The sequence below is a fragment of the Chamaea fasciata genome, unplaced genomic scaffold, assembly GCF_029207755.1.
Source record: "Chamaea fasciata isolate MVZ Bird 193981 ecotype frontalis unplaced genomic scaffold, bChaFas1.0.hap1 SCAF_11, whole genome shotgun sequence".
Taxonomy (NCBI): domain Eukaryota; kingdom Metazoa; phylum Chordata; class Aves; order Passeriformes; family Sylviidae; genus Chamaea; species Chamaea fasciata.
Window position 1 is genome coordinate 8,905,155 of NW_027094096.1, and position 13,875 is coordinate 8,919,029.

Consider the following 13,875-nt stretch of genomic DNA (forward strand, 5'->3'; position numbering starts at 1 on the left):
CAGTGGCAGTGCTGAAAACCCAGCATCTGAGCTGCCTTCACAGTTTTCATTCTATAGGGACACAGTTTTCCATTTTGTGTGGAAAATATTGCACTGTTTCGAATTACCACTACTAGACTCCAAGACAGCAATTTAACAAACTGGCCAGAAAATTTGGTGTATTTTGGTTTTAGATAAAAAGATGATCTCAACAGAATGCAACAGATTTACAGCACGGAAACTTCAAGTATCTCTGCACTTGAGAGGAAGAAGAATTTTTGCTGCTGAAGGTACAAATGTCAGGTCTTTAAAATGAGTAACTACTTCTTATGTTGCCTGGCAAAGTGACATTAAAACATGCTGGTTTAAGTAGATTTTTTAAAGAAATCTTAAATTTCTTGAAATGGAAAAGCTTTTATAAGTAATACTGCAGAACAGTTTATACTGAGCTGTCATGACTTGACAGGATCCAAATTTAGCATCTCATATTCAGAACAAGTTGTTCTCTGAGAGAGTTGGGAGTTAGGGAGAGTTAGTGGTTAAAATCAGCACGTTATTGTTAAAAGCGACAAAAAGTGATGTGAGTGACAATACAGTATGTGTGATTTGTCCAACTGAGTGAACTGTTTTGGATTTAGGATAAACTCAATTATTAAGAAAGTTTGACACATAAAGCCACTAAATCATTTCTGAATTTGCTGTCAGGTAAGGAGTAGGACCAAAATATTATAGACTAAAGACAGTCTGAGTGTCATTAAAGTATAAATCTCACCTTTCTGACATTGTGCCTGGCACATATGAAATGCAATGTCAGTTCTAAAGGACATGTCATGAAAATCCTCCTCCTACTCAGCACAGAGTAAGTGGCCCGTCTTTTTTCTAAGGTCATCTCATCACTTTGGTCCTCAGAAGGACTTTAAAGGAATCTAACTTACATACTCTGTTCAAAATGAGTGATAAAAGCTTCATGGCAAATAAATTCAAGCTCTGTGTTCAGAGCTTTACTGGATAAAACTTTATCCTGTGTGACCTGCTGAGGACAACCACATTGCCATAGCAGTCTCCTCCACCTAGCAACCCAGGGGATGCATTCAGTCACTCAACTCCCATCCATTCCCTAGAGGAGGCAGAGGGCAGCTTTTCCATGCTCCATCTTGTTGGCCACACCTGCAGAGGGGTGTCAGGCCCCAGCTGTGCAGTCTGTACCTGGCACTCACACGCACAGCTGCCCTGATAACCCCAGATAGCCACCCTACAGGGCTGGTTTCCAAAGTGGACTTTGGTTCCCACAACTGATCCAACAGGATCATGGTGCATAAGCTGTTACACTGCTGCATTACATAGAGCTGCCACCATGCCTGACACCCAAACTGCACAAAACCGGCAAGGCTGCATGCACAATCCCATTCCTTCCTGCTCCCCTTCCCATAAAACCACAGACACCACAACTGAAACGTGCCTTTCTAAAACCCAAATATTGCTTTTACTGCAGTTCATGAGAGTGCAGGAAAAGTCTTTGGTTCTTCTTGGTGCATTTATGAGTATTTGTCCTTTACAGTAAGGCGTCCATTCGTGTTGAGTTTTTCAGCCACAGCATAAGGGCATCCCTACTGCTCTCAGTGTGGAGTCAAGCTCTCAGCACTGAGCTAAGCCCCATGACACTCCTACACCTTATCTGCACACCCTCCCAACCAACAGCTTGAGAGCAATTTGAGACAGTGCTGTTTTCACTGCCATCAAATAGAGCAGACAATGGGAAAGGCTCAGCAATTGTCTGGGAAGCCAGCACAGATTCCTACAAACCAGTTAGGAACCCCAAATAACACATACCACAGCAGCTTTTATTTTCCCCCAACAGTGATGAAATCCTAGCACAGCTTACAAAATAAAGCACCATGAACATGTTGGACACTGTAGTTCCACTGACCTTCCATGAGGCAAAGGGAGAAAGTTTCTTGAACAAGAAAAGAAGTCTGAAAGCTCCACAGCCACGATTGTCACAGCTGACTACTGGCAAGATGGTCACAAAAGTCTTTCAATGGTAGGCTTCAGCATGGCACAACAGCCAAGAACCTCCCCAGAAGTCCAGTTTTGCCCAGTAATCCACAACGTGGGTCACTTCATGTCTCAAGCCCATAAACGGGTAGATCACTAATTGGCAGGCACTGATTAGCCACACGATATTCTCACTGAGGTTTCTGCAAGGTGTTAGTGATGCATCAAGTCTGCAAAGAATATCCTAGGGCAGGTTCTTCATTCCAGTGAAAGATACACAACGGTGGTTTCACCCACAAATAAAACACTATGGTTGTAATCCTACAGGTCACAGGGAGAAGGAAAGTAATGGTGTTGTTTTTTAAGCACAGTATCTGGCAGCAAACATAGCATCAAAACTTGAATGTGACTTTATATTTATATAGATACATGTATTTTACATATCATTGATCAACAGAGAAGTATGTTCCAAGAAACAATTTGTTCCAGGTCTGGTTTCAAATGACGGCTTGTCATTTCTGGAGGCCCCCCTCCCAACACACACGCTCGGGTTCCGCAATCTGTACATCAAGCAATGCTGCAGATCTTTATTTCGACGGGCGAGGAGACGAAGTAAAAAAAGTGCAGTTCTTCAATTAAAGTGCATGGATGAGGTAAACTAATTTCAAGAGTTTTGAGTTTATTCAGTGCTGGCTCAGACGGGGACCATCCTGCCATGCATCTGTTGCATTTGGGTGCGCATCGCTTGGACACTGTTCAGGATCTTGTTCTGGTGCGCCAGGGCCGTGATCCCGATCCTGGCCAGGTCCCTGTGGAAAGCAAGACAAGAACAAGGGGCTGAGAGCCGTGGATCAGATGCTGCTGCAGAGAAAAATATTAAGAGTCAACCACAAGCAGCATTAGCAAAAGCAAGGCAGATGTACAGAAATGTTTAATTAAATAAGTGGAGGCATTGTGGAGGCATTTTAAAGTTATCCTCCATCCAAATGAAAGACATTCCATTCCTTTAATGAGTGTAATGATATGCAGCACAAAGCAAAAGAGGCTGATTAAATCCAGATTTACCAGTTTTTTTGGTATATCGCTGAGTACTTACTCCTGGTTCATATGCACCACAGCCTCTAGGGTGGTATAGCCAGCAGCTGTGAAGTTATCCTTGTATCGCTCCATTTTCATGGCTTGGAGCCAGTCACTGACAGAAACAACCGCCGAGAACTCAGGGGAGCTGGGATCCAGCAGGGCTGTGCTAGGTCTGCATGCCAAACAGTGAAAGGACAGAGAAATAGTGTCAGCTGGATCATGAACCCCAAACCAAAGTCTGGTCTCTGCAACAATTAACCTCGATGATGAGGGAAAGCAAGGGCAAGAGGCTGTGTCCAATGAAACTGGGGGTTCTGCACATCAACTCAGATCAGTGCAAGAAACTGAATAAGATTCAAAGTAATGGGCCAAGTTTTGCTAAGAATGAATTTGACCTGAGGTTTCTATTTTTGGTTTGAGATCTTATTTGAACCACAATACAGCCTATGATTTCCATCTCAGATACAAACCAAGTTCATAGAAAATTCTTTTACTCCCCAAAACAAAGAAGATGGCAATGCTGGAAGGCATTTGGCCTGCTGGGTCTGTATCTCACGGGCAGCAATGCCAGGCCTTGCCAGCCCTGCATGTGTCAGACTTCAGCTCAGCAGCTATAGAAACACTACTGAAGTATGTGCAAAGAACTGGGAGCTCACACCCTGCCAGACTGGTTTGGAGGGTAAAACTCAGGGCGGGTTCAGATAACTCCTGTTTCCAGCCAGGTCTGCTCAGTGCATTCAATCTAACTCAGGACAGCAGGGAGTTAATCCCCTCTTTAATCAATCCATTCCTGACCAAGTGTGTGCCAGGAGTGGTGGGAATCACACGAGCTTTGATCTTTGTTTGCACTGTGGAATGTGCTTCTCATTTTGCCTTGCACAATTTAGCCAATAATTATTTTTACAACATTTTCTTCTCTTATTAATATTGCATTTATTATTTCATATATATCATAAGTCACAGTTTCATTAAAGCACTATAAATTACTGTTATCCATTTAATCAAAACAATTATCATGTAGCAATTTATTTGAAAATGCACACCATCAAAGACTAGGTGTGCAATAGCATGGTTAGGTCTTGCCTGAGGCATTGAGTACACGCTGGTAATACTTGGTTCAACTCTTCTACTGCATTATCTAACACAAGACCAACGATGGTAACCTATTTATATATAATTATGCTTTATGTATAAAATCATATATTAATAATGCTATATGCATATTTGAAAATCCTATTCTGACGACAAGAAAAATATTTATAAACAGCCATGAACGTGAAATGACCTTGAATAGGCTGTTAACTTACATACACACACACACAGAATGACCTTGAACAGGTTATTTACTATTGGAAGACCTATAAATTTCCAAAGAGCACCAGAAAATTGAAAAGAAAGCAAAATGGAGGAGTTCATACTGTGATTCTTCAATCAAATTATCATAGCAGATCATACTGTGATTCTCACCACCTAAATTATTTAAGCCTCGAGGGAGAATACATTTTTGCCTGGCTCCCAGTGCAATTAGGGCAATCTGGAAGACGTAGTGATAGTGGCCTCACAGGGTTAATGATCCCTCTTCTGGTGACATACATTGTAAGCAAGACTCACAAAGGGACACACAAGTCTAAAAAGCAGATGCTGTTCTGTTGGAGGCTGAGACAATCTCTGTTACTCCCTCACTGATTCAAGAAACTTAATTTTGCACTGTCTAATGCATATTTTTGTACCTTCCCTCCTACTAAAAATATTTGCCTATTATCTTCCTCGTTTCTTTTAAGCTATTTTTCCACATTTGCTGTAAACAAATCTACCTGAAAAAGCAGAGACATTAGAGAAAAACAGACCAAAGCTAGTAGAGATCAGTAAAGCTCCTATTACCTCAGCATTGTTTCACCAGCTTAAACAAACTGCTGATCTGTCCCAACAGATACATTTTGGTTTTACCCTACAACTCTGGGAGTTTCCTTCCTGCTGCACTCCTCTTGCACGTACCAGGTACACCATGCTTAGCAAACAAAACAAATGTAATGTGGGATTGGTGGAGACATGAAACTGGCTTTCCACAAAATTAAATTCAAATTCACATAAAAATTAATCCACACCTTCCCAATGCCCGCGAGGCGTTGGCTGTAATGCTGTAACGCTCATTTGCAAATCCTACACAAATCTAGGGTTTATAAAACTTGATGATGTGCTTTTCCTGCAGAAAACCACATCACTCCTGTTAGCTGCACTGATTGAGGTGACCCTACCCACTCAAGCCCTTTCACAAGGGGGGAGAAGGGGAAAGAAGGAGCAAACTTTGCCTGTCGACAGAGCTTGCCTGCATCAGGACGTGCTTAAGGCGGTGCTGGAAACCTGTTCAGTGTCGGTGTGATCCAGCAGCAGCAGCTCTGCTCACTCCCTTTCCTGCTGGCAGGGCTGGCAAGCCAGGATGCCCCAGGGGCGCCAGCAGAGCCCTGTGCTCACCTGTGCTGAGTCGTGGTTGTTGTGCAGGCTGGCCCTGCAGAGCTGTGTGTCACCTGCACTATCTGTGTCGCCACCTGCACTCAGTATGCCACCTGGCATTCGGTGTGCCCTCTGCACTCAGTGTGCCCCCTGCACTCTGCCTGTCACCTCCCCTGCGCTCCCCGTCACAGGACAAAGCAGGGCTGACCTGGAGCTCTCGCTGCCTGTCCTCTTGAGGCTGTTGGGGTTGCGGATGAGCTTGTCCAGCATGTTGACGATCTGTCCGAACTTGGGGCGGTCGCTGCGCTCCTTCTGCCAGCAGTCCAGCATCAGCTGGTGCAGGGCAATAGGGCAGTCCATGGGTGGGGGCAGCCTGTACCCCTCCTCGATGGCTTTAATCACCTGCAAATGGCACAGATAGGAGGACATCAGAGAAGCAGACACTGCTCAGTCTACCAGCCGAGTACCATTTATACTAGGGCCATCCAGACTATGGTGACAAATCCCCAGTTAAGTGACACAACACAGAAAATTGCACCCAGACTCAGGCAGCTGGTGGTCTCAGAACTGTCATTTCTCCTCAGCAATTCAAAACTAAAAGGGCACAGCACCCAGAGTCCTTAAGTATGTATTTCATATTTAACAGAACCCAGAGAAACTCAGACTGAAGTCACTTCAAACCCTCTAAAAAGCACTCCAGAGGCTCTAATGGCTTCTTAGCTCTCTCAGGAGAATGGGACACGACCAGAACTCAATTCTGACATGACAGGGACATGACCCAGGAGCCTTCAGATCTGAATTAATCGATATGACACTGCTGGCAGGACTCACCATGAGACTAAAGACCAGGAGTGCTCAGAGACTGAGTTGCACTAAATTCCCTCCTTCTGGACTTGTCCAATTAGTGGTTAAAATCCACTGGGAGGACAAGGTGAGGGATATGCTTGCATTATTAGCAGTTATTCAGTGACCACAAACAAAGTGGCTCTCACCCCTCCAGAAAGTATGAAGATCCTTTTGATTTCTCCTGATTCAGACATGGAGTAAAATTTGAAATCCACTTCTGCTTTGTTGTGAGAAGCACTGCTCTTGCCATCATTAAGGAGGAAAAAAGGCATGTCTATGCTACAGACTGTAAAGAGTGTGCAGAGACAGTAATATTGGCTTTCCCCAATGTTCAAGCCAGCTTTTCAACATGGTCTGGTAGTGCACAGTCGCAGTGAACACCAGCCTAACATAAACAGCTCTAATAAAAACAGCTGTTTGTTGCAGTGAGCTCCACTGTGCTGTGCAGACACGCCTGATATAACCGACACACATCTGGTGTTTTATTTTCTTGCTAAGTCTTGATGACTTCCTGTTAGCAAAAGGAAGGCAAGATTGGGTGCCAGAAGAGACATTTCACATCAGAAGGAAATTAAAATTATATCCCCCATTTAGATTAAATGCCATCCGCATCTAGACACTCTTTGAAAATGTTCAGCTCTACAGAAGAAAGCAGATGACTTGTAAAATGCCTTAACCACTCCCATGGCTGTATATTCAGATTACCATTTTCTTCTTCCTTTATTTGCTCGTAAATCCCCTGGGAAAAGAATTACGGATAATCTAGGCCTCATTTTCATTGGGATTTTTTTTTCATTTAATAAAAATTCTATTAGCAAAAGCTCTTATTAGCATTATTATTAAATACTCTTCTGGAACAGCAGCCATTGTGCACAGTCCCTCTTGGAACACACTGAAGTAGTCCAGATGGCATGGTTAAACAGGACATGCATAATTTAAGAATGGTCATTTACAAAAGCTGCTTTTTAATGCCCTCAGGGGACAGCAATGCCATTGTCACAAGGATGCTCTGACTGATAATCAGAATTGGATATCCTATGTGTTGATTTAGATATCCTACAAGAAATAAAATCTACTGGAAGAGTTATAAGCATAGTGGAGCTTCAAGAATTAACTACCAATAGGAAGTCAAATCAAATTCAAGTGTTTTTTTCTTAAAGACATTCAGTAAACTCAAGATATAACATGAACATTCAAATCTTCCTTCTCTAGACAGTATTACGATTTGACAGTTTAAATATATTAGTTTCCCTTTCCTCCATTTTTCTTTAATTGCCATTATTTTTTAATTTAAAAGACCAAACCAAATAAACCCCATGCAAAAGGTATAGACCCTACCTTGAGAATCCCCTATTCCATGACCTTAGACAAAGCTTGAAGTACTCAAGGAACTTCAGTTCCAGAGAGTTTCCCTGAGAAAACAGGAGTTTACCACCTGTGATGTCCTTTAAAAAGCCTGGAATAAACATCTTACAGCCATACAGCAACTGCCACAGGAACACATCAGCAGGCATCTAAGGGCAAAGGCATGGGGAGGGGAAGGGAGAGCAAACGCAGGGGAAGCTCAGAAGGAAACTCACATCTTGGTTGGACATGTCCCAGTAGGGCCTCTCCCCGTAGGACATCACCTCCCACATGACGATGCCGTAGCTCCAGACGTCGCTGGCCGAGGTGAACTTGCGGTAGGCGATGGCCTCGGGAGCCGTCCACCTGATGGGGATCTTCCCCCCCTGCCACCAAGACACAGAACCACAGGCCACTGAGTCACTGAGGCAGCAGTGTGTGTGCCTGACACTGCTCTACATATCCAACATACAAAATGGCTTTTTGTGTACAGCTCCAGAACCCTCCTTAAAAACACATCCACTTTCTCTCCTGCTTGCCATAAAGCTGTCAGATCCAAACAGGAAGCAATGCTGCCCATCTGTTTTCTTCAGTTGTGAGGAGGCAAACCAGTAAATTGCTAAATGTATTTTTATCAGCCCTCCAAGAGATCTCTGCTTAGGGCTATGCTGAAGCCTGAGAACAAGCCAGGGGTTTTACAAAGTATATATTAGAGATTTAGTTGACAAAACAAAGAAGTACATGCTGTTAATTACTATTTCCTTGCTTGCCTTGTCTGACCTGTTTGGCCTGTTTCAGAAAAATGGGATTACAAACATTTTGCTTTTCAAAAAGGTAAAATAAAGAGAGGATAAAGTAGGAAGATGTAGGAATACAGTGGTGTTTCCCATGGGCAATATCCCAACTCCTACCAGAGATGTGAGAGGGCAAGCAAGCCCCTGGGCTCTCCCAGACCCTGGCTGAGGAGTTCAACACAAAACCAGGGTACAAGGCTGCTTTTGATACCTGTTGAAGAAAGCTCCCTCTTCTTACAATACTTCTTTTTAAACAAATAAAAACACTTGGCCATCTGATTTGGGCCACTGAGGCCCAATGTTTAAAAAGGAACTCATTCCATCCTGTTTATCTGATTTTGCCTTAGCTGAGTGATCCCAGGCCAGAGATTTCTCCTTTTGTTTATGCTAATATGCAAGGTGTTTTTAATTGAGCTTTTGGTTTCCTGCAGTTCCATCTGGGGAATGACTTAAGCTGAACAAAGGTTTTCGGGGGTTTTTTTCATTTGCTTTTATGCTTTTTTGATTAAGTTTATTTTGGTAGGTTTTTTCCCCAGCCATCTCCTAGATAGCTTTTATCTATAACTGAGTGCAGTGTGTGCATACTTAATAGTATATTGTTCTACTATATCTCTCAAGTGTTTAATATGGACTGGTTCCAAAGCCAAGGGAAATCAAAAGGGGTCCTTCTCCTAGCTGCTTCATCCTTCGCACCAGGCCCTTTATGAATCAGGTTGTGGCAATATGTGCCTTGGTGACTACAAGATGCTCTCACTTTAATGAGTTATTAAGAGGAGCAGAAGGCATCATTCTCTTAAAAAAATGTTGCTTTAAATATTGCACTCTACTGCAGCCTCCCAGCTTATGCAAAAGCTTTATTCCTCCTTTCAGACACAGATGCATTGACATTGTTTATACATGGTTGTCATTCTAAAAATTGTCAATAAGCTCTTTATATTTAGCTGCTTGAGCACAGTGGAGTTAATCCAAATATTCCTGATCCTTCATTACTGATACCAAATGAAGACAATGACTGTAAAGCAAATGCCATTGACTCTCTCCTGAGAGCAAACAATACCGTATCTCCACTCGCTAAATTCAAAGAGAAGCTTTTCAGTCATTTCTGTCTTGCCCTTGTGTGCTTGTCTAAACTCTGATTTCCCTGAACACAGCTTTTCAGACCTTTGCCTCTGCTTCTTCCACTTGCCACCCTTATGAGTGAGAGATACCAAGGCTGGCCAGCATTTAATACTACAGGAGTCTATCCTCCCCTGTAATGAGCTGTGAATCCATTAAAGGATGAGTGTTGGGATTAAACAGCAAGTTCTGAGTGCTGCAAACAAACTCAGCACTAGGGAGAACAGATGGAGAATGGCAGATATTTAAAAACGAAGAAAATAAGCAATTAAAAAAGGAGACTTTAGAAACCGTTTTTCTCTTTACGTGCATGTAGATATCAGAGATATTGGTACAAAGGCTGGTAATGTCTGGGATGTTGTTTTGTGGCCAGAATACTTGCATTATCCCTGTTCCATGTGCAGCACATTAAAATGGTTTTAGCAAAATTACCTAACAGTGGGATGCTGAAATATAGATAAAATGGGAAAGAAACAAAAAAATGGGAACGCAGGCCTAGCACTTTTCCCAGTCCAAATCATTTAGGTCAAATTTATGACTGGCTTTGTGATGGGAAAAAGTGGATGCTTTTTTTTTTTTTTTTTTTTTTTGGGGGGGGGGGGTGGGGGGGTGGGGTGTCTACACCCCTGTATCAAGCATGAGTAGGACCAGCAACTTGGAAACCACATTTGTAGATATCAGAAGGAACAGAAGTCCAGGCTCTAATTTCTGGCATCAGATTCCTGTCACGTGCTATATCATGATGAAGGAACAAGAGGAATAAATGGGTCACCTCTTCAGAAAAGAAATACTGCTGTGGCCACTGCTGTAGCAGCAACAGCACATCAATTTATAGGAGCTGTGGAGCCTGGGCCAATGTTTACTTTTAGGTTGTGATTTGAGGTTTTCACTTGTGACTGAGACTATTTTAAAACAAACCACTGTCACCTCCCACACAGTCAGACAAAACCAACATGCAGGCACGACGACAGGGCCATTTTCCTTCCCTCCTTACCCGTGTGGTGTAAGCTGCCTCAGGGTCGTCCTCCAGGACCCGGGACATGCCAAAATCAGACACTTTGCAGACCAGGTTGCTGTTGACCAGAATGTTGCGAGCAGCGAGATCCCGGTGCACGTAGCTCATGTCAGACAGGTACTTCATCCCTGAGCCAATGCCACGGAGCATCCCCACCAACTGGATCACTGTGAACCTGCCATCATTCTTCTGCATGTGGGGAAAGGAGCAAAATCACAGAGCATTAAGCTAAAAGCTACATTATTGCCACTGCTGAAATTGGCAAAGAGCAGAGATGCGGATTCCCCATCTTCTCTCAAATAAAATGCAATGTTATTTCCTCACTCAGCTCTCCAGTGCCCATAAGTCACCGGTAAAGCAAAAACCCAGAGGTTCTGTCACAGCTTTCAGTGATGCAGTATCCTGTTTGAAATGAATCTGATTTTAATGAGTCTACAGCACTGCAATGCTTTCCAAAATGGAGCAAGTCAGAACTGTTCACATTCAACATGGATTATTTAAGATCCTGCTATTTTTAAAATTAATTTTTTTTATATTCTCCCATGTTACATTTATTCTGGTTTATGAGAGAAGCAACACCAGAAAACAGAATTTCCCAAGTCCAAACATAATTTCTTTAAAACTGTGCAAGTTTCAATATCTTTCTGAAAATAAATTTAAAAAAGAAATAAAGAAAGAAAACCAGAAAATGTTCCCCAGTATAAAAATCTCCTTAGCTTTTGAAGAAATCACCTACCCTGAGGAAGGCATCCAAGGAGCCATTCTCCATGTACTCAGTTATGATCATTACTGGTTTACCTAGAGTGCGCAGAAAGAAAAACACAATTCCTTGATGAACGCCAATGTTAATGGGATAAAAATGGCTTGCACATGATTTTACTGCCAAGACACCTGGCTTACACAATCTAATTTAATTTGAAAAGCACCAAGCTTATGCCTCAGCTGTGGGGAGCAAGAGATGAAATATTACAGGACAGAAACATTTAAAGGGCCCATCTGGAAGGTTAACCCTTTGGTTGACTCATTGACAAGGTCTTTAACTAAAGTGGCTCCTGTTCTCTAAGGAATATGTGAATTGATAATTGAGAACTAAGAAACAAAGATCTGTCCAAACCTGACAAAAATCTTTAGTGTAATAAATTGCTCACAGAGAGAGAAAATGGAATTTGTGAATGCTTTGGTCTCTCTGTCTTTTTTGAAAGATCAATGCTTTAGGCAAGTTGGAAGCTGCCAGGAGCTACAAGGTATTCCAAGACAACTGGATTCAACAATGAAAAATACAGGCTGCTCCTCTCCTCAACCTTCTCTGTCCTAAATTTGTATTCTGTGTCTCTCATTATTTATAAATGAGCCAAAGCCATTTGCCTCCTGAAGTCAACCAGGGGCAAAATGATTCAGTGCCCTGTGTCACATTTGAGGCATAGAGCTCAGCAGCACCCAGCTCCCCATGCTGCAACAGGGGCCAAGCTGGGCAACAGCAGGAGAAATGCAATTTCACTGACAGGGGGGTGCTTTCTAGGCCCTCTCCTGCCTGAAACAACAGCAAATACACAAATAAGGCTTGATGTTGTCTTTAAGAGTTTTAGAAAGGTCACACAGTGCTGAAACCGAGAACATTTAGGCACATACAAGGAACACAATTATTTCATGGAGTTAAATCCTACTGCATATTTGACATTCAGGTATTTGTAGAAATAGGTCTGCTAAGACCTCAAAAGAGCAATGGCAGAAGTACAGAACTAACTCATCAAAGGCTGAATGGCAAAAGCCCAGTCCCAAGATAAGCTCTGTTAACATGAGCACCTGACAATCAGTGCTGTCTGGCATGGCAAACCTTCCTCTCTCTTGCGCTTTACCTATAGGAACTATAGTTTTCTTTCTAAATAGAAGATGGTGTCCCAGAGAAACTCAGCTTTTACTTCCTAGAGCAGGTCTGAATAAGGGACCATTACAAGGAAAGAAGGCTTCCAAGGCCAGGTCACCTAGACTGTAGATAGCTCAAGTGTATCTTGGCATGGCACGTATCAGAACTACTTGATTTTTCCTTGCTTCTGTCACCAGCAAGGATCTGCTTCAGAACAACCATCTCTAAAAACTATCCTACCGTGAAACGTTGCAGCATTTAAAGTTCCCCTAATAGTTTCTACCTCAGTGCATCTTTCACCAAGATTCTTTTCTCTTCATTTGTCAGGGATTTCTGGTTCTGAAGTAACCTTTTTGTAATTAGAAAACCATATGTTATAAGGACTGACTGTAGCAACATTCTACCACATTTCACTTAGGCCAACATCTGTGTGTGATACATAACTTATTCCACTCATCATTATTTATTTTGCCTTTCTGGTCCCAAGCTATCCTTTACAGGCCTTTTACTACTCCTGCTTTTACTTCTCTTCCCTGCTGGTATCCAAATTCTTACTGTTTTGGTCTCATGCAAGCTGGCATGCCTGTGAAATGCCATTAGTGAATGCTGCAGAGGAGCAATGGTATTGCATAAAGCAAACTGCTCTGGATGAAGGGCTGAGTGACCTTGGTTGAGCACATCCTTAAGTAAAATGGTGTGATAAAACATCATCCTCCCTCTAATTCACATTTGAAAGCATTCTTTGGTAGAAAGAGGAAAAACTTCAACCAAATCTGGATATGGCACTGATTCATTTATACTTTGCAACTGCGACAGCAACCCTTCCACTGAACAAATACAGCTAAATGAGTATTCATTAACCTTCTTCAATCAAAAGATACTATGTCAACGTAGAAGGGAAAAAAGGAAGACTCTTTCAGTGCATTAACATGTAATTTCATTACTCAGGCACTTCTTTAGCAAGGGAGGGGGGATAGAGAGGAGGGAGAAGTTACCATCAGCGAGTCAATTATTAAAGTACTTGACTAGCAGCCAATAATTTATTCATGGTTTTTTGCTGCCTCTCTCAACCCCCATCTATACCACTATTTATCTCACATTTTAATTTCCAGTTTATTAAATGCATTCATTTATCACAGCATTCAGGATACCCATGGAGAAATGGAGATAAATGTGTTCTCAAGTAGCCCTGTTTCCCCAGGAGCGCAGCTCGGAGGTAACGGAGCCGGGCTGCTGCTGGAGCATCACTTACTGGGAGCCAGGAATGGAGCACTCCCAGGTCACGCTGCCACCTCCTCGGTGAAAATTCCCCATCATTTTAATTCACTGACAACTGCATTATGCAAATGAGGACGGTCATTTATAAGTGCTGGAGCTGCAGCAGCTCAGGG

General features: G+C 42.6%; 1 protein-coding gene across 1 annotated transcript in view; it reads right to left on the reverse strand.

Annotated features, from left to right (window-relative positions):
* EPHA4 (EPH receptor A4) overlaps positions 1-13,875 on the reverse strand; it is a 104,390-nt gene that overhangs the window by 2,298 nt on the left and 88,217 nt on the right. The window contains exons 12-17 of the mRNA XM_066193146.1: positions 11,357-11,418; positions 10,600-10,809; positions 7,932-8,081; positions 5,714-5,907; positions 3,071-3,226; positions 1,907-2,783 (exon numbers count right to left, since the gene is read on the reverse strand). Of these exons, the coding sequence (XP_066049243.1) occupies positions 2,669-2,783; positions 3,071-3,226; positions 5,714-5,907; positions 7,932-8,081; positions 10,600-10,809; positions 11,357-11,418 (887 nt within the window). The 3' untranslated portion in view covers positions 1,907-2,668. The remainder of the gene's footprint in view (positions 1-1,906; positions 2,784-3,070; positions 3,227-5,713; positions 5,908-7,931; positions 8,082-10,599; positions 10,810-11,356; positions 11,419-13,875) is intronic.